Source organism: Schistocerca cancellata, chromosome 1 (assembly GCF_023864275.1).
Source record: "Schistocerca cancellata isolate TAMUIC-IGC-003103 chromosome 1, iqSchCanc2.1, whole genome shotgun sequence".
Taxonomy (NCBI): domain Eukaryota; kingdom Metazoa; phylum Arthropoda; class Insecta; order Orthoptera; family Acrididae; genus Schistocerca; species Schistocerca cancellata.
Window position 1 is genome coordinate 178,511,271 of NC_064626.1, and position 21,034 is coordinate 178,532,304.

Genomic DNA, 21,034 nt, shown 5'->3' on the forward strand with positions numbered 1-21,034 from the left:
CAGAGATTATGCTGTTAAAATGTTTGTTAACGGTAGTTTCATTGTGGAAATTATTGAAAACTGTTTAATAATGTATTGAATATTGCATAATAATTAACTAATGTATTTATATACAGCAGGCATAAATGTGAACAGAGAGAAAGAGAACATTATTAAACAGGAATGCATGCCATATTATAGGTTTTTCCTGCCAACCAACATTTAAAATAAAATTAAAACATTTCACATCATTACAAAATGCCATATTCATAATGTATGGAACAAGTATTAATTTAATGTGATGTAATATAATTAAATGTCTTTGTGTCCCACCAGAATACATACATATCTTTTTTGTTGAATTCATATTGCTTAAATTTTGCCATCTTCCCCCTTTCTGTAGGCCAATTCTGTCTTCAAATATTTAATTATCATCTTCATTTTTTCTCAATATTTTATTTCTTACTTCTCAGTTTGTTCATTTGTGGTGCTTGCCTGCTCCCTCAAATTGCCATTATATTGGAGCAGGTTTCACTGACTGATGATTTTGCAATCTCTGTTAAGTAAAATACTACTTCTTAAAGATGCTGCAAAAACTATATTATTTTGAATGAAATCTATTACTTCAATTTACATTTTGCTTCAAATTTTATGCTTCTTGCTGCAGCCTTCCCCATAGACACTACCTGTACATCACACCCTTCCTAGGAAAAAAAAGTTTAAAAAAATAAAAATAAATAAAATTAAATACAAAAATACTAATTTGGGTTCCATTTCCATGACCTTCTCCAGTTACTGCTTTCTTGTGTCATATGGAAGGGCTGCAGCTGTTCTATGTGTTAACTGTAGAATGATTATCTGAAGGCAAGTAAAATAGAACTTAGGAAGAATACACAGCAAGCAGTTTTTATAGGAGGATTTTGGGTGGGGGGGGGGGGGGGATAGACATGGGGGAGAGGTTATTAAAGACTGGTGTCTAATGAGAATATATGAAGCTAGGAGTAAGCGTATGGAGTAGCTAGGAGAGGCAGTTGCTTTTCAGTAAATAAGTTCATCTATTTTTATTCTGTAACATCCTTCAATCACCTATCGCAAGTTTATTGTTAAGGATGAAAATAACACAACTTTGTTTTGTTCCACTAATTATTGTATCTTTACTGACTGATACTCTTAGGTTTAGAACACTTATTGCCTATTGTGTTGTGTACGTTCATTTTCATAAATTCACTTGCTTGCTACTTTAAAATATTTTGAAATGAATCCATGCATACAATGCAATTCATAAGGAAATGCATTAATGAAAAAGTGTGTTTGATAGCTCAAGAGCATATGTGAAAAGCAGTCACATATTTTAAATCTAACATGTATTTGTGGCAGCATTTAAAAATGTTATGAAATACATGTCTACCATGATAAAATGACAATTACAATTACTTTTCTGTCTTCAACTGATGAAGCTTACATTAGCATGGAGACAGCTACAGAAATAACATGATTTATTAAAATGGATGCTGACTTAGATAAGTTAAAACAAATCATTAGAAATAACAAGAAGTGAACAATGGATAAGAGAAGACCTGAAATAATAAAAATAAAATATTTGCAAAACAAATTTGGTTTATCATGGCAGTTATGCAAAAATATTTTTCTGCAAAAAAAGAAAATCTCTTTTTATTATTATTATTGTCGGACATTTAGTCATTGACACACACACACACACACACACACACACACACACACAAACAAGACTGAAAACTTCATTAGGTCAAAAAATAAAATGTGTGTCTGTCAATGACTCAGTGCCTTTACTATTCAGCAAGTTGTTACCTTTGCTCCTAAATTATTTACATTCTGCCAGAATTTGAGTTTAGTGGCTTCCTCACATCCCATGCATTTTTGGATCTCCCTTCTCCGACCCCCTCCACCTCCACAGTATTAGATTTATGAACTACAAAGATAAGAGTTACCTGTGCAACACACCCTTTGTTCCTCTAATCCTTCTTGCCACCTATCTCCACTAACACACTGCACCCAAATCCTCTATCTGTCTTCTGTCCTGCACACCTCCCGATCCATTCCTCCATGTCATTGTCATCAGACTGCAGTCTAACTCACCAGCTCTGGTGTCTGTGTGCTGCATCCCCATCATGTACACCTGCCACCTTGTCTTGCCACATTCATTTTCTTCACACCACTACTGCCTCTTACTGATCTTCCGGGCACCCCTCCCTGATTCGCTCCTGCCTCATTTCACCCTCTTATATGTGTGTGTGTGTGTGTGTGTGTGTGTGTGTGTGGCATGTGCGTGTGTGCACATGGGCATGTGTGTGTGTGTGTGCATGTATAGGTGCATCCACAAACCTGTGCACACACACATATTTTTGTGTCCTCTAACTCTTTAAATGGTTCATACAAAAGCTAGCAAACTTCTCTAATTTTTTAATTTTTTTTATAATGTGCCTGTCATAAACTCTATGCTTCTACTATTTAGTGAGTTATCTCTTTTACTCCTAAGTTACACAACATTTATTTATATAGTGTATTAACTGCCATTCTTTGAGCAGTGCACAGATTATCTGCATATAATCATGCATTTTTAAATAATTTTCTATCAGTGTGACCCCCCTGAACACAACTGAGTCATACAGAAACAGCCTCAGAGAATTGCAAACACTGCCTGCCATACACGTATTTTTTTCATTAATTAGGGTATATTGAGTTCCATACATCACAGTTAAGGTTAAGGAATTCACTATTGTGGATACAGTTGATTAGAGTCTTTGGTATTAGCTATTGTTTAAGTGAAAATGTGAAACACTTTGTTGACACAGCTAATTGAAAGGGACAAAAAATTTTTGCACAATGATCTTGATCTGATATCATCTAAATATCGTCAAAAACCACTGAGCTATGGAGAAGTGAGCACTGGATTCTGATTAGTGGATGAGTTTGCTTTATTTAATTGTTGTCCTTAGCCCATTGCTATAATGTGAAACATCAAGAGGGTGGTACAATTACTAGAGAAGCAGTCAATTCTTCTTACCAGGAGATTTTCAGTGGAGTTTCTTACCTGTTCTTATATCTGTACTTATTCATTTTAATAGGTCACAGAGTGTATCACAGATTTTCTGAAAGTGGGGAACTTTGCAGATGTCTGAGCTCTTTTGCGTTGTATGTTGTAAACAGATGTAACACATGGCATGATGAAGGCCAGTTACAAAAATGACCAAAATGTTGTTTTGTCACTTTAGAGCAAGTTGAGTTTCATATGATTAGTGCTCAGGAAATCCACACTGATTATTACAAAGAAGTTGGTAAGTCAGCAAAAGTTCCATCATGTATGAGCACAAAATATGTTTTGTAAATGAAGACTATGATACCTCCTAAACTGTCTTTCTTATCAAGTGAGAGAGGGTTTGAAAATTGTATTTGTTTTCAAACCATTTGATACACCCACTGTTTTTTATATCCAGTGTCTCAGCTAGCCTGGCCAGGGTCATAAAAACAGAGGAGTCACATATTATATTATAAATACTTCTATAGTCCACATGCTATGTGTACTAAACAACTGACATTTTACTTTTGGGATGTTTGTTTTATTATCTTTATTTGTTTAAATGAAGAGAGAGATTCTGTCAACCATAATTAAGAGTGTTGCACCATGTTGCATGAGAAAAAGATCTGTAACATCTATAGAATTAGTGACAAATTGAATAAATATGCTAATACAGGCTCATGCTTATTCACTGTCATCAAAATCATTGCCATTCTCATTTTCACATTTACATCCCTCTAAAAGCTCTACAATCTCTTTTTCATAAAGGACTGTGCATGAAAAACTAGCCATTTCAAACCTACTAACTTGAACATAATAATTACAACCTTTCTCTCAACACAAATGCTACAGTTTGACACCATGTTAACACAGGCTTCCCTAAACAGCAGTATTATACAGTTTTGATGCCTAGTACAGTTAGATTTGGGAATGGAGCATGCAAGAACTATGAAAAATCATGTCTAATGAAGCCTGACATCAGAGTGAAAACAAAATTTGTAGTGTTGAGCACTACCTTTCATTGGACTGGAAAGGGTTAATTTATGTAACTAACTGACACCACTGAGACAGATCTGAAGCTGCTAACTTTCTGAATTGTTAGCAATAACCATAATATTGATTTTTAACCATCATTATGGAAACCAGCACCACTCCTTCATATAACATGTTATAGGTATGTTCACACTCGAAAATAATGGTGGAATTCCTACATTTAATGATTTTTCAGATCGTGATTCCCAGCTGCTAATCTTAATATTATGCTGCTTCATTTAAAAATAACACTTAATGATAAACTACATGGGAATAAATGAAAAGCAGCCCTCCAATTCAAGGATCGTTTGAGAAATACAGACTGTAGAAACATACACAGTTCACCAAGGATACATTAAAAATGTATTGTTGCTACAAAATTTTTGTTGTTCAAAGCTGATGATCAAGCGTATTAAGCCCATCTCTGTAGCTCAGTGGTCAACATGTGTGAGTACCATATGGAGGACCTGGATTTGATTCTCTGTGCTGCCAGGGACGTCTCCTAGAACAGGGACCATGCAACAATGTGATGACAATAGAGAAGCTGCATGAATGAAAAAATATTGATTCCAAGGTCTTGAAAGCAGGCAATAGCCAGGAGAGTGATGTGGTGACCACATGCCCCTCCTTACCACTGCCTCTGATTGATACTATATGGCAGAGGATGTTGCAACAGCTATGCAGCATCATGTGGTCCTCTGGACCTGATTATGGAGGCTTTTTTCCTTTTTTTCCCCCAGACCTATTGATCTCTGAATTACTGGTTTACTGTGTACATCAGTAAGTCTTGCAACACTAAGATAAAAATTTACTTAACACTGAGGAGCACAAGTGATTAAATTAGTAAATCAGTTTACATTTATAAAATTGTAAACAAAGATGTAAGAGGACAGGAGCGATATTCCAATTGTCATGAGAACATCCAAGTTTAAATTACTGTTGGATTCCCTGAATCACTTAAGGCAATTGCCAGAATTCCTTAGCCCATGGCCCATTTCCTTACCTTTCCTTATCCTGTCTGAACTTTTGTTTCATCTCTAATGATCTCATTGTTGATGGACTAGTAAATCCTAATATATCCTCCTGTTTTATTTTCACCTTAACAGAAGATATATTAGGTCCATAGGCTATTAACACATTTTACATTTTAAAATGCAAGGAGATGAAAAGAAAGAGATAGATGCTACTCACCACATAGAGGTGGCATTGAGTGACATACACAAGGAAAAAGATTACTAGACATTTCCAGCTGTTAGACTAAGTCCTTCATTAGATGTAGGCAACTCACACACATTCACGTAAGCACAACTGATTGACACATGGTGATGGTCATCTCCAGATGCCGAAGCCTGACTGCATCTGTGTCTGAGTTGAGCAGCTTTGGAGGGAATGGGGACGGTGAGGAGGAGAGGGAGGGAAAGGTATGGCAGGGTTGAATTGGGCTAAGACTCTAGTGCTGCCTGTGGGAGTGTGTAGAGTCATGGAAAGTGAGCTGCTAGGTACAGCACTGGGTGGCTGATTTGTGGTGGTGGTAGTGGTGGTGGTGCCTCCCAGTGATACATCCCTCATTCTTGTAATGTCCCAGCCTCAATCTTCATTAGTTCCCCCCCTCCATCTGCATATCCCCTTCGCTGCCCCTGCTTCAGCCCTACACATGCTTTCTATCCTGCCAGTGCATGTGCATAGTCCTGTCCCCTTCTGTATTCTCCCCTTTGCCCCCAGCCCCCAAACACAACCTCTTGTACCATGCGTAGCACACTGTCCTGTCCTCACCACGTCCCTGCATGCTCCTGCACACAGCACTATCATCTTCCCCCAACCCTGCCCTGCTATTACTCCCCCCCCCCCCACACCTCCTCTGTACTTCTGCTACAACCATGCCAAAGCTCCTCACCTCAGACATTGTCACAGTTGGGTGGAACTCACATAGTGGTGGACACTGTCGTCTCCAGATGTCACCTGGAGGCAACGATGTCTGTATGAGAGTTGTGCTTGTGTGAATGTTTGAAACTACAAAGAGAGTCATTGATATTTCACATTGTAACCTTCAATAAGTTACAAATTGCCTTCTGCAAATCAAAGAGTGCTTATAATATTTGCAAGTGACAGTAGATGAGTGTAGACAAAAGGGAGAAAACATTTTTGTTACAGAATGGAGAGAGTTTGTCTTTGGTATCCTTCATAATAACAGACCTGTTAGCAATATCTCTTACCATTGGCTTTGAAGGAACAGTAACTTAATACTGGAACCATCACACTGAAGATATGGTACTATTTCAGGTGGCCTCAAATGTAATTTCATCACAGCTGCAATAGACTCTCCCCAAACTGTTATTTGTTCTCATATGCTTTCCCCATGTGTGATTTATGCCAGCTTAATGACATCTAGTATCTGGTCCATGTCACGTTCTCATTGGTTGCATGTCTTCTTCTTCTTCTTCTTCTTTATATTTAGGTGAATAAACAAACAAAAAAACTTTTTTCCATTGATAAATGAGATCAGAAGAGATGTTTTCCTCCTTTCATGTAAAGTCATGATAAAAGATTTTTTAATGTAAATCAACCATTCTTTTTGATAAGTAGCACAAAAATGAAGAGAAATGACCTCATATTGCTGCTTCTTTTGAAACATGGTTAACAGTGCTCAGTCAGTTCCACAGTATTATTTTTCCCAGTATCAAGATAGTCTTCTAAATTTAAATATATTTTGTCAAATTTAATCTGCAACAGTAGTGTCGTTAATATATATCATCTTACTAACTTAACATAAATCTCATCTTACTGATAAAATATTTTTGATTAATATTTGAATACAGGCTCTGCTTCACAAAATTAAAACTACTCCTGTTAGCAATTGAAATAAAAGGGGAAGATGGTGCTGATAGCAAGATATCCATAAATCCACGCGGGGTGAAAATACAAGCAAACACACAAGGATTCTTCATTGCTCAATCAGCTGATGAAGTGAAACGGTAAGTTTTCGTATGTACATGTAAATTTAGGCTTAATAAAGTCTCATATTATGAACACTTCATAGAAATCATATAAATTTGTACTTAACAGATAACAACAGTATTTGTATAGACTAGTGTAGGAAACATTTAGTAATGGTACCTCTAGAGAGTTGTATTAATTTTATAAGTTGTCAACGATAAATTTAGAACTACTCCTATGCAAAAGGATGACAGTTCTTTCACTTGTGGAACTGATCTTTGTATGATTTCCCTTTGTTGATAACTGCCATAATTTATCAAGGACACTGATTAGTTTGTTGACTGCCTGAGATCTCTCTCTATTTCACATCCAACTACTACCCTTCTTGCCACTATTTATACCATGTTACTGTGAACGAATGTTCCTCAGGTACATGGCCTTTCTGCTACTGAACAATACCTTATCCAGGATCACTCTGTTTGCAAGTTCAAGAAATTACTTCTATTCACTCTTGACAGCTTCATAGAGGCTACCTAGATTGTGAGATGAAGAGTTACAAAAAGATCAGTTGTACAACAATGGAGACTAAGATATTCTTTCCTATGGAAAATCCCCTCATACATTCAGATTCATCAATGACATATTTACACCATACACTTATGTAGTTAACTAACACACATTATTTACTGAAAATGTAGATACTGGTAGAAGCTGATCTTAGGAGAGACCAGTTTTTGATTTGGAGAAATGTGTGAATAGATTAGACAATACAAAGCCTATGACTTTTTTTAGAAGATAGGCTAACATAATAAAGTTTGTAGATTTAAAGGAAATATTTGGCAAAGTTGACTTAAACACAAACTTTCAAATGCTGAATACCTTCAGGGGTAAAATATAGGGAGTATGGAGTATCTAGAAATTATACCGAAATCAGACTCAAGTTACAAGTAAAAGAACCTGAAAGGGAAGCAGTAGTTGTGTGTGCTGATGTGTATTCAATCTGTACATTGCACAAGTGATAAAGGGAAACAAAAGATAATTTGGAAGGCAAATGAAAGTTCAGGGAGAACAAATAAAAAGTTTTAGGTTTGCCAGTGACATTGAAACTCTGTCAGATGTGGCAAATGACTTTGAAGATAAGTTAAGTGGAATGGATAGTGTCTTGAAGAAAGATTACACAGGCCAACGAAAAAAAATTTTAAAAACATTTTTTACTTTGATCGCTGATCTTATAGATTTTTATGAGCTGAATTCAAATCTAGCCTTAGTTTTTTTTCCACCCATAGGTTTTGAGCAATATGCTTTTTATTATATAGTATAAAAATCCAATTCTATACAGTAAACTCTGGGATTTTTTTTTTTTTTTTTTGAAGCTTCTTGTGTAGCTTTTTCTATGATGAGTTGCTTGCTGAACTTCTCTGTGAAGTGACCAACAGTAGTCCCTCATCATGTTGGTGTTCCAGCGGCCTTGATAGTGTTTTCCCATCACTTTAATGTCCTGGTGAAAACACTTTCCTTGCTCCTAACTAAAATATGTCATATTGTCTGGGAAGTAATCAGGGTGACTGTTCAAAAAGTGAACTTTCAGGCTCATTAAACATCCTAAAGTTTTAAACTTCTTTAAAATTGTAGCTATAATAGAAACATATTCTGGGTCTTTTTCACAGCCTAAGAACTCTGTAATAATTTGCTTGAATGATACCCATGCTTTTTTCTTATTTAAGGTCAGTGTGGATTCAAAGTTAACATCAAACATCAATTTACTAATGTCAGGTCTGACAAAGACACCTTCTTTTAGTTTAGCTTCTGAAAGGTGTGGAAACTTTTCTTTAGGCAAAGCCTTTACAAACTGTTTCATTAGGTTTAACTTCATATGTAGAAGTGGTAGGGATACGTTTTGTGGACCTACAAGGTTTTTGTGTAGAATGTTCTTCTCACTAAGTTTTAAAGACTCCCTCACAGGCCAGTTCTTTCTGCACCAGTGTTGATTTCTAGTCCTACTGTCCCATACACTCAAGAAACACGGAAATTTGGTAAAGCCACCTTGCTGACCAAGGAGCATGCACGTTACTTTTAAATTGCCACATATCATCCAACCATGAACAGAATAGCCTATTGCATTTAGCACTATTTCTAGGTTTTCATAGCTTTCTTTCATATGTACAGAATGTCCAACAGGTATAGATGCATTCATGTTACCATTGTGTAATAAAACAGCCTTTAAATGAGTTTTGGATGAATCAATAAACAGCCTCCAGTCTTCCTTTTTGTATTCAATAGCAAACTAATTCATCAGACCAGGAATGTCTGAACAGTACACTAAATCACCTTCTTGTTGAAAAAACTTGGAAAATTGCTGCACTCTATTTCTGTACATATATATGCTGGTTGCAACTGCCAATAAGTTCTTTTCTTTTAATCTAGAGCCAAGCAATTCAGCTTTTTCTTTTGTTAAGCCGAGATCCCTAACCAAATCGTTAAGCTTGGTCTGAGTAAACAATTTGGGCTCTAGACTTTCCATATTACAATGGAATTCATGATCATCTGGTTCATCTAAATCACATTGTACATCAGAAAATACTTCTGTTGGAACAGAATTTAATTCATCTGGTGGTTCAGGAACCAGCAAATCTACACCATGCCCTACTGGTCAGATGGCAGATGGAAGATTAGGGTAGCTTATTACTTTCTTGTTTTTTGAATTATGACCAGTAATATCAACACTGCAAAAGTAGCAATCATCAGAATGATTTCTTGGCTCCCTCCATTTCATAGGAACAGCAAATCTAAAGGTTTTTTTTTCTCGTTTTTGGGCCTTTTTCTCAGATCTTCAACACACATAACATACCTTATTGGTGAGCAAGATTTATCTGGATCACCAAGTTTAGATCCAAAGTGATGTGTTGGCAGAAGAGCCAACACCGTGTTGCTAGAGGAGGCCGAAATGCACGCGTTAAGCTCACGCAGACTGGCGTGAGGTCTGGAACAATTAAAGGAGTTGAGTCTAATAAATAAAGTACGTAGTTGATGTAATACTTAACTTTAATCCATAATTGGTGTACATCTCTCATGACTGTACATGCTTCACAATATTAATTATCAAATGCTATGGCGCCTTGCTAGGTCGTAGCAAATGATGTAGCCGAAGGCTATGCTAACTATCGTCTCGGCAAATGAGAGCGTATTTGTCAGTGTAGCATCGCTAGCAAAGTCGGCTGTACAACTGGGGCGAGTGCTAGGACGTCTCTCTTGACCTGCCGTATGGTGGCACTCGGTCTGCAATCACTGACAGTGGCGACACGCGGGTCCGTCATATACTAGCGGACCGCGGCCGATTTAAAGGCTACCACCTAGCAAGTGTGGTGTCTGGCGGTGACACCACACAAAGTATTGTAGATAAACCTTTTTCACAAAGTCTGTAATGTTTCTTTGGAATTTCTTATTCACAGATTTGCCACAAATATAACAAAAACTGTCAGCAGAATTTTTACAAGCACGATTAGACATTATACTGAGAACATATACAGGAATCGGGAAAGTGAGGTTAGTTGACAGTAAACAAAACACCATCTGTTAACATAAAAATTAGAATTAACATTTTTTTGCCAGCGAATGTTTTTCAGCAGTGCTACCACCGTCATCTACTTTCATTACACCTCCTTTATAAATTATTTTAACTATATAAAAGCTGTTAAATTCTTTTAAAAACCGCTTAATTTAATAAATTTAACTGTAAAATGTGAAGAAATGGTGGGTGATACAGTTTTTTAAGTATTATATTTGGATTTCCCATCCCAAAAAACACAAGCATAAGGTATTTTCAGCAAAAAAATTTTACCATCATTGTCCTGTGTTATTAGATGTAGTTGAATAAAATCAGGTGATGATGAGGGAATAAGATTGGAAAATCAGACACTGAAAATAGTAGTACAGTGTTGCTGTTTGGGCAGCAATATAACTGATGATGGCGAAAGTGGAGAGAATATAGACAAGCATAGGAAAAAATGTGTTTCTGAAAATGAGAAAATTGTTGACATATACTATAACTTTAAATGTTATGAAGTTGTTTCTGAAGGTATTTCCCCAGAATGTAACCTTGTACTGAAGTGACATGTTGGTGATTTGTAGTTCAAGCAAGAAGAGAACAGAAATTTTCTGAAATAGTGCTACTGAAAAATGTTGAAGATTAGGTGGGTGAGTCTGATAACCGGTGAAGAAGTACTGAATCAAATTAGAAAAAAAAGAAATGCATGGCACATCTTGATTAAGAGAAGGAATCAGTTGGTATTACACATCCCGAGGCACCAAGCAATAGTTACTGTGAGAATTGAGCAAAGTAGGGGGGGGGGGGGGGGGAGAGATAAGTACAGTAAAGGGGGACTGAGCTCCAAATACAGTTTCAAGTGGATATTGGCTGCAGTAGTCATACAGAGATGAAGAGATTTGCACTGGATAGACTAGCATGAAGAGCCGCATCAAACCAGTATTCAGACTGAAGGTCACAGTAGTAACAACGACAGTAACCCAGCCAGTGCATAGGAATATCTTCATTTTTGCAAGTTCTGTGACTTACACATTAGATAAACAGTCTCATAAAATGAATCTGGCTATACACAGGCACTCTTCATAAGTATAGCAGCAGTCTTGCAAATGTTTGCCCATTTGCAGCCATCCTAATGCGTTTAGTTAAGGAAATATCACTGATTACTGTATCTTATCCCAAACAGAAAGGTAAACCCTCCTAACAGGAATATTTTCATTGCCAAACAGTACTCCTTTAGCCTCCATCGTCTTGAATCTGTAAGTGAGTTTCAATGTCAAGAATATATTTTTCCTATTTCATGCAATGAAAGAAGATCACAACTGCATAAAATCATTCTAATGCTTCTCAAAGTGACTCTCCATCACCCACCCAATGCCCATAATAAATACTTCTGAGGCTTTACTGCACAAATGATTGTGTCGTGTTAGTCTATAGCTACTATCGATATATTGTGCCCCATTGAAGGAGCCACCATTTTCACTTTGGTGGTGCCATGTAGTCAAACCCACTACTGTGTTACCAAAGGAAAAGATGTCAGAAAACCCACATGAACCATAGCTGACATTTTGACTTGAATGTTTTATCCACTACTTTCTATTGACATGAACATGCCAATCTTCAGTTAACGTAAATAGTATTAAACCGTCTCTAATGATTTTCTCAGAGACATGAAAATAAAACCCTGATCCTCATTCCTTCTTGAATAGTTGCAGACAAACTGTCTGCACTACAAACACCCAATATACTCTTTTAAGCTCTGCAGGAAACATATGGACACGTTTCACTGTGGGAGTCATATCGGCATATTTCATGCTAAAACAAGCCTTTCATCCCCCTACCCAGGTGCCAGGGGCTCACTGCTCTTCCATGTGGTGGACACAGGGCCTGATCTATTGCAGCCCTTCCTTCCTTCTCAGGTTACATTTCATTACCCGTGCCTCTCCCCCATTGTCCTCATTCCTTCCCCTCTGCCCCCTCCTTCCCTCTCTTAGTGTCCTTGCTTATGTTGGCTTGGTTATCCTCCTGGTTTCTGGTATTCCTTTTGGTTTTTGTTTCTCTTGTGTTTTCTTTTTCATCTTTCCATTTCGGCATTTCTCCCCCTTCTAAATTTTCTCCTCTTAGTGTGAGCCAACTGGGGAAGAACACCTTACTCAGCATCTTCAGCATGTGGCCTTACTTCTTCTTGCAGCCTTTCCTTGACACTGTTATATAGCCAGCATGGTAGCCAGTCCATGTGATGGCATAGTTATGTACCATTTTGGTTGAGCCCCTGACAACTCAGGAGATCATATTTCTGATATCTGAGCTGTTGTCACCTTGGTTATATGCAGGAGTGGATGTTTGTCATTCTGAAGCATCGGATTTCTGGGCAGCAACCACCAAAAAGACAGACAGCCCCTGCTGTGGCTTGCTGGTACTGACGTGGAGAGCCCCTGGTATCAGGGTGGATGCTTTGTGTATGAAATGCCGTAAGTTTCAAATAAAAATTAGCTGTTCTTCTGCAGCCGTCTCTTTAGTTGGCAATGGATCTTAATGCTGCTTCTTATTACCTTGTAGCTTTCCCTTCCCTGGCTACATGCTGGGAGGATGGTCAGGCTCATCATTGTGGGGTGAAATCCTATCACCGATACCTGCTTTGCACCAGGACTGACGGGGTACTTTCACTGCCACCAAGAGATTATTTTTTGTGGAAGTTATCAAAGACAAGTTCAGTAAAGTTGATTCTGAGTAAGATGTGGTAGGGTCCACTGTTAATCAACACTTCTTCTGCTGCCCAGTCTATGGCCCTTCATTCCTGTGACAATTGTGACGACATCCCAGTGTCCTCATAAATTTTTCAATATTGTTCAGGGAGTCATTTTTCATAGGGAACTCATCCTCAAACTGATGAGGAACTCTGGGCCAACCTGGAATGATGAGGTATTAATTTCTTTTAGTGTGTTCATAGAGGACATAAGGACAGTTGCATCGTTACTGGTACCTTTGTTCTTGCATTTCTGAGGGATATCCTTGTGGAGTAGGTAAAGGTAATGGCTTATCGGTGTGGCATGAAGCCGTACAACCTGTCACCCATGAAGTGGTTATGGTGTTTGTGATTGGGACTGTCCTCCAGCTGACAGTGGACCCTTCATACAGTGCATGTGGACACCCTCTACATCAGGGGAGCCCCAGTGTACCATTGCCCATGCGTAAATTGTCATGGCTATGAGTATAACTCACTTGATCGTTTATCCTGCACTGTGGCTCATCATAAATATGACCATCTTCAACCTGTGTCTGTGACATCTGACTTTGCCTCTGTTATGTCCTTTCCCTCTCCTCCCTCCTACTTACCTCAGTCTTGCACTGAGAGAGGCGGTGCTGTGATTGGCACACTGGACACGGAGGATGACAGCTCCAACCCATGTCCAGCCATCCAAATTTAGGTTTTCCATGATTTCCTTAAATCTCTCCAGCCAAATGTTAGAATGGTTCCTTTCAAAAAGTATAGCTGATTTCCTTCCCCATCCTTGACATGATCAGAGCCCTCCTCTCTGGATGCCACTCCCCTTACCCAGTTGGAGAAGTGTCCCCCTTTTCTGGTGCCTGCTGGTGATGGGCTCCTGGCATCCCCTCATGAGACACCTCCTTCACAAAGCCTCTCATACCAGAGGCCCGCTGCCACAAGACATCTGCAGGACTCAAAGTCTTTGTGTCCCAAGGTCACCCACTCTCTCTTGGTTCCAGGTCTTGCTGAAACCTGCTCTCTCTCTGGGCCCAAGCCCGCTCTCTCTTTGGACCCTGCCATCCTCAGCCTACAAATGAAAAAAAGAAACACAAGTCAATCCTTTCAACCTGAAATCAACCTTCTGTTTATGTACGTCACCCCAGCCTTGTTGGTTTGGGCGCTAATGACCATAGAAGTTTTGCGCCCTAAAACCACAACAAAAAAAAAAAAAAAAAAAAAAAAAAAAAAAAAAAGCCTTGTTGGTGAAGGATAGTGACACTTCTGAGTCACTGGCTTCAACAAGTTGGCCTCCTATTTGGATCCCCTTTTACTGTTTATTCAGTGGAACTGTGGGGATACTACTTCAGTAACTCCACCTATTCTTCCTAATCCTTGGGGATTTTAATGCCCATCACCCCTTGTGGGGCAGTGCTTTTTTGTCTAGTCATGGTCTCCTCATAGACAACTATTTGGCAACTATTTATTCACAACTGATACAAAAGAGTTACGTGTTTGTACCTGTTACTGTCCTTCAAAGTAGCCACCAGCCTTGTTTAGAACCCATTTCCAACAATGTGGAAGGCATAGTATACTGTTAGCAGAGCCTGTTCTGTTAATGGTGCGAATGGAGAGGCCTACTGCCTGTCAAATCTCTGAAAACAGTTCTGAAGTGAATGCCACAAAGTGATTCCTTCATCTTTGGAATCAAACCAAAGTCACAAGGACTTAATTCCATGGAGTATGATGGATGGCACAGTACTTCCCAGTTCCATCGACTGAACAGGGCAGCCACAGCTTGCACTGTATGCACTCACGCATTGTCGTGCAAAATGATGGGTAGGTTTTGCAGAAAGTGTCACCACTTCTTTCGCAAAGCTGGTCACAGGTGATGCTCCAAAAACGAACAGTAATACTGTGCATTGATGGTGGCATTCGCTTCAGAACTGTTCCAGAGATTCGACAGGCAGTAAACCTCTCCATTCGCACCCTCAACAGAACAGCCTCTGCTAACGATATACTACACCTTCCACATTGCTGGAAACGGGTTCTACAAAATGCTGGTGACTACTTTGAAGGACAGTAACAGGTGTGAACATGTAACTGTTTTGTTTCAGTTGTGAATAAATAGCTGCCACTAGTTAAGTTCCAACCCTCGTACAATCCAAAAGCATGGTCTTTGAGGCCCCTCCCAATTTTTATTCACCAGCTCCTGCACCACCAGACATTTCGAGTTTGGGTTGGCACCATTATCAACTCTCTGCAGACCCAGGAGAAAGGTGTTACACAGGATTCCATATTAAGTGTTCTTCTTTCCCTCATTGCTATTAATGGAGTTGTGGCTTTTGTCAGACCATTGGTCACTCCTGCTGTGTATATGGATGATTTATGTATCTAGGCTAGTTCTCTTTCATTGGCTTCTGCAGAGTGACAGCTCCAGATTGCCATTTGGCATGCTTCTGCATGCATACTCTCACATGGTTTTCGCTCCTTATATCGAGGGTAGTACATTTCTGATGCCATACTATGGTCCACCCTGGTCTGGAGCTGTACCTTGATATGCAACACCTGACTGTGATCCTTCAGCTTCTTTTCTAGGGTCTTCTTTTTGACAACAATCTTACTTGGTTGCCCTATATCTGCATTCTCAAGGTTGGTTGTTTCTGTAAACTCAGTGTCCACTTCCTTGCCCCAGTCTCTTGTTTGACTTTTCTCCAACTTTATTGGGCTTTAGATCTGGCTCGTTTGCACTATGGTTGTCGAGTTTATGACTCAATTGCCCCTTCCACATTACTCCTCCCCATCATGGTATCTGGCCACCGGTGCCTCTTGCACTAGCCCTGTTGATAGTCTTCTGGTTGATGCTGGGACCCCCTTTTCAGTTGAGTGGTTCCAGCTCCTGGTTTCCTGTGCCATCACAATCCACTCACTCCCTACTCACCCCTCCTATTCTATTCTTTTCATGGCTTCAGCATATTGCCTGCCCACTGCTGGGTTTACTGGTTGGGCTGCACCACACTACTTCTCTCCTGTGAAATATCCATCTTCCCTCTTTGTCCTGTTCCCCACGTTCCCTCCCAAGCACCCACCTTCGGTTAGTTCCTTTGCCTCAGATTCAGAAAGTCCTCTTCTGGGGTTTGAAAGCCTCCATCACTCCAGTAGTATTCCACTGTTTGTTTTGCCCACTCTTATAGGCATTTTTGGATGCAATTGTTTTTTATACTGATGGCTGTAAATCTGCCGATCACTTGTGTTATGCTTACGCATCTTCTGTTGGCATGGAACACCATCTCTTGCCTGCCAAGTATGTTGTTTAATGCACAACTGGTGGCCATGTCTCAGCCCCTCTGCTTTATAAAATAGTCATACCTCACCTAAGTTTTATTTTGTCAGACTCGAAGAGTGGCCTTCAGGTTATCACCCAGTGTTTTTTCCGCAACCCCTTGGTCTCTGCCATCAATGACCTTGTTGCCAATCTTGATTATTTTGCTTGTTTGGTTGCTTTCCTTTGGTTTACTGGCCATGTGCGTATCCTGGGTTATTCTGGGTAATGAGCATTCTGATTGTTTGGCTGGGGTGGAAAAGGGGGGAGGGGGAGGGGGGAGCAGCCACATACCCACCACTTTCTGTGACCCCTCGAGGGATGAATTTGCAGCTTCACATCAAATTCGTTTTTGCTCAGTCATGGACCAGTTTTTGGAGGTAGCCTCCATGTCTAATAAACTTTGTGTGATCAAGGAGACTCCCACCACGTGGTGTTCTTCCCTCTGCTTCTCCTGGTAGGAATCTACCACCCTCTGCCATTTTCATATCAGCTATACCATGGTGACCCATGGTTTTTTACTCCATAATGAGCTGCTCCCACTCCTTTTTTGCTCTCTCTGCTTTGTCGTCCCAACTGTTAGTGGACAAACCTCGCATGGCTATTTCCGTCCTCAGTTTTCTCTATGAAAGTGATTTCTCTTCCCAGATTTAAGCACCATACCTGCAGTTCCTCCTCTAATTGGAGTCTCACAGTTAATGTTGGCTGGAAGCATAGTCTACTCCTCTGCTCGGCCGTCTATTCTTCGGCGTCTCGACTCTATCCACCACCGTGGATTACGTTTAGTGTCTGGAGCTTTTTACACTAGCCCTGTGGAAAGCCTTTATGCTGAGACTGCTGAACCTCCGCTGTCCAATCGGCGAGCAGTCCTCCTGAGTCGTTATGCTAGCCATCTGTCTTCCATGCCTGCTAATCCAGCCCATGACCTTTTTTTCGACGCCTCCTTTGATGTAGGGTATGCCGGCCGCTCCTCCTCCCTACTACCCCCGGGAGTCCGCTTCCGTCAACTGCTCCATTCTCTTTCCTTCCGCTTTCCTAAAACCTTCATGACAACTTGGGGTACAGCACGGCCTTGGCTCCGTCCCCGGATCTGCCTGCTCTGTGACCTTTGTCAATTTCCCAAGGAATGTACCCCTACACTTGTTTATCGTCGGGCATTTGCTGCTCTATGTGCAGAAATGACGGACGCCACATTTATTTACACCGACGGCTCGAAAACATCGTTAGGTGTAGGGAGTGCCTATATTGTTGGCGACACCCCAAATCGCTTTCGGCTTCCCGACCAGTGTTCGGTTTATACTGCGGAGCTTTACGCTGTTCTCCAGGCTGTCCACTTCATCCGCCGCCATCAGCGGATACAGTACGTTATCTGCTCAGATTCTCTCAGCTCTCTCCTCAGTCTACAAGCTCTTTACCCTGTGCACCCTCTGGTCCACTGGATTCAGGACTGTCTGCGCTTGCTCCACCTGGGGGGCGTCTCGGTGGCGTTCCTCTGGCTCCCGGGACACGCTGGTATCTGTGGGAATGAGGCGGCCGATATGGCGGCCAAGGCTGCAATCTCTCTTCCTCGGCCAGCTATTCAGTCGCTTCCCTTCACAGATCTACGGAGCGGTTTATGTCGCCAAGTTGCTCATTTATGGCATGCGCATTGGTCGGCACTTCCCCGTAATAAATTGCGGGAAGTGAAAGCCCTTCCTTGCGCTTGGACCTCTTCCTCCCGAACGCGTCGTCGGGAGGAGGTAATTTTAGCTAGACTCCGGATAGGGCACTGTCGTTTTAGCCATCGACATCTTTTACGCGGCGATCCTCCCCCACTCTGTCCCCACTGCTCTCAGCTGTGGACGGTAAGACACCTTTTAATTGAATGCCCATATTTTAATCCGTTACGCTCCCGTCTACAGCTATCGCCTGATCTATCGTCGATTTTAGCAGATGACACGCGCTCAGCCGACCGCGTTCTCCAGTTTATTAGTGACAGTGAAATGACGTCAGTCATTTGAAGCTTTTTTTGGGGACAACCACCCCCTTTCTGTAGTAGATTTTTAAGCCTTCTTCTATTTTTAGTTTCTCCAATTTTCTGACTTTGTTCCCATTGCTGCTGGTTTTCAATTTCGGTTTTTTACTGTCTTAAGTCACGGGCTGGGCGCTAATGACCATAGAAGTTTTGCGCCCTAAAACCACAAAAAAAAAAAAAAAAAAAAAAAAAAAAGTTAATGTTGGCATTAGTTGGTTTTTAAGACCTTCAGCCTCACCTCCATGCTGGACAAGTCCCCCCCCCCCCCCCCCCCCCCCTCCCACATTTTGTCTGGTGTTTTGTGCTAGTTTGTTTTTGCTTTTTTTTGGTATCTTCTTCCCCTGTTGTTGTTCCCATTGTTTCATGATCATGGTATCATATTGGGATCAGGATGGTTATTTCCTGCCCCAACATTCCTTTCGCCATTTGCCTCTTTGTTTGTCCATTTTCGTTTCCCATTGACTGGACTGTGCTGTTTTTGTTCCTCCTCCCATAGTTCTGCCCCCCCTCCCCATCCCGGCCCTGATCCAATCGACCAACCTACCATCGTTTCATTCTCTGGAGATTGGCACTGAGTCTCCCTCATATTCATCACCCCCTGGCTCTAGTAAACATTAATGGGTAAGCATACAGCAGCATGTCCTACGTAATATGTTCCAAAAAGCCATGCTTAAATACAGGATTGTTCCTTGGGTTCTGTTGGTGATAGAAATGTAGGGTCAAGCATTTTAGATAGCCCTTGGGCTATGGATTGACTTAGTGTCACTATCCTTTGTACGGTGGTTAGCACACTGGCCTTGTATTCGGGAGGACGATGGTTCAACTGCATGTCCAGTCATCCTGATTTTAGGTATTCTGTGATTTCCCTAAATCGCTTAGGGCAAAAGCTAGGATGGTTCTTCCGAAATGGCACAGCTGCTTTTCTTCTCCATCCTTACTAACCTGAGCTTGTGCTAAGTTTCTAATGATGTTATTGTCGACAGGACGTTAAACACTAATCTCCTCCTCCTCCTCCTCCTGCTATAGTGCAGGGACAAAGTATGAAAATTACTCACTTCCTCAAGCATAGGCAAATCAGGTGGTTCTTTTTGCATTCGATGTGGTGTACAGCAATCTTAAGTAGGTTATGGAGACACCATTAGTTCATGGGCAGTTTCTTAAGAAACCTGAAAAAAGATCTTTCTTACCATTTTTTGTACTGGAATGAGCTGCATATTCCAAGCTGGCTACTCACAGCAAATGGCTGAAGTTTTTACAGTGTATTCCTAATACCCCCATCTCGAACAACCTTGAAAATTTTCTTGATTTCTACACTCCTGGAAATGGAAAAAAGAACATATTGACACCGGTGTGTCAGACCCACCATACTTGCTCCGGACACTGCGAGAGGGCTGTACAAGCAATGATCACACGCACGGCACGGTGGACACACCAGGAACCGCGGTGTTGGCCGTCGAATGGCGCTAGCTGCGCAGCATTTGTGCACCGCCGCCGTCAGTGTCAGCCAGTTTGCCGTGGCATATGGAGCTCCATCGCAGTCTTTAACACTGGTAGCATGCCACGACAGCGTGGACGTGAACCGTATGTGCAGTTGACGGACTTTGAGCGAGGGCGTATAGTGGGCATGCGGGAGGCCGGGTGGACGTATCGCCGAATTGCTCAACACGTGGGGCGTGAGGTCTCCACAGTACATCGATGTTGTCGCCAGTGGTCGGCGGAATGTGCACGTGCCCGTCGACCTGGGACCGGACCTCAGCGACGCACGGATGCACGCCAAGACCGTAGGATCCTACGCAGTGCCGCAGGGGACCGCACCGCCACTTCCCAGCAAATTACGGACACTGTTGCTCCTGGGGTATCGGCGAGGACCATTCGCAACCGTCTCCATGAAGCTGGGCTACAGTCCCGCACACCGTTAGGCCGTCTTCCGCTCACGCCTCAACATCGTGCAGCCCGCCTCCAGTGGTGTCGCAACAGGTGTGAATGGAGGGACGAATGGAGACGTGTCGTCTTCAGCGATGAGAGTCGCTTCTGCCTTGGTGCCAATGATGGTCGTATGCGTGTTTGGCGCCGTGCAGGTGAGCGCCACAATCAGGACTGCATACGACCGAGGCACACAGGGCCAACACCCGGCATCACGGTGTGGGGAGCGATCTCCTACACTGGCCGTACACCACTGGTGATCGTCGAGGGGACACTGAATAGTGCATGGTACATCCAAACCGTCATCGAACCCATCGTTCTACCATTCCTAGACCGGCAAGGGAACTTGCTGTTCCAACAGGACAATGCACGTCCGCATGTATCCCGTGCCACCCAACGTGCTCTAGAAGGTGTAAGTCAACTACCCGGTTGCAGTAAGTACTGGGAGATGAAGAAGCTTGCAGAGGTTAGAGTAGCATGGAGAGCTGCATCAAACCAGTCTCAGGACTGAAGACCACAACAACAGC

The 21,034-nt window shown here is 41.4% G+C and overlaps 1 protein-coding gene across 1 annotated transcript in view; it reads left to right on the forward strand.

Moving 5' to 3' along the window:
- LOC126168267 (calcium-activated potassium channel slowpoke) overlaps window positions 1-21,034 on the forward strand; it is a 908,898-nt gene that overhangs the window by 437,585 nt on the left and 450,279 nt on the right. Inside the window, exon 12 of the mRNA XM_049920542.1 lies at window positions 6,883-7,038. Within this exon, the coding sequence (XP_049776499.1) occupies window positions 6,883-7,038 (156 nt within the window). The remainder of the gene's footprint in view (window positions 1-6,882; window positions 7,039-21,034) is intronic.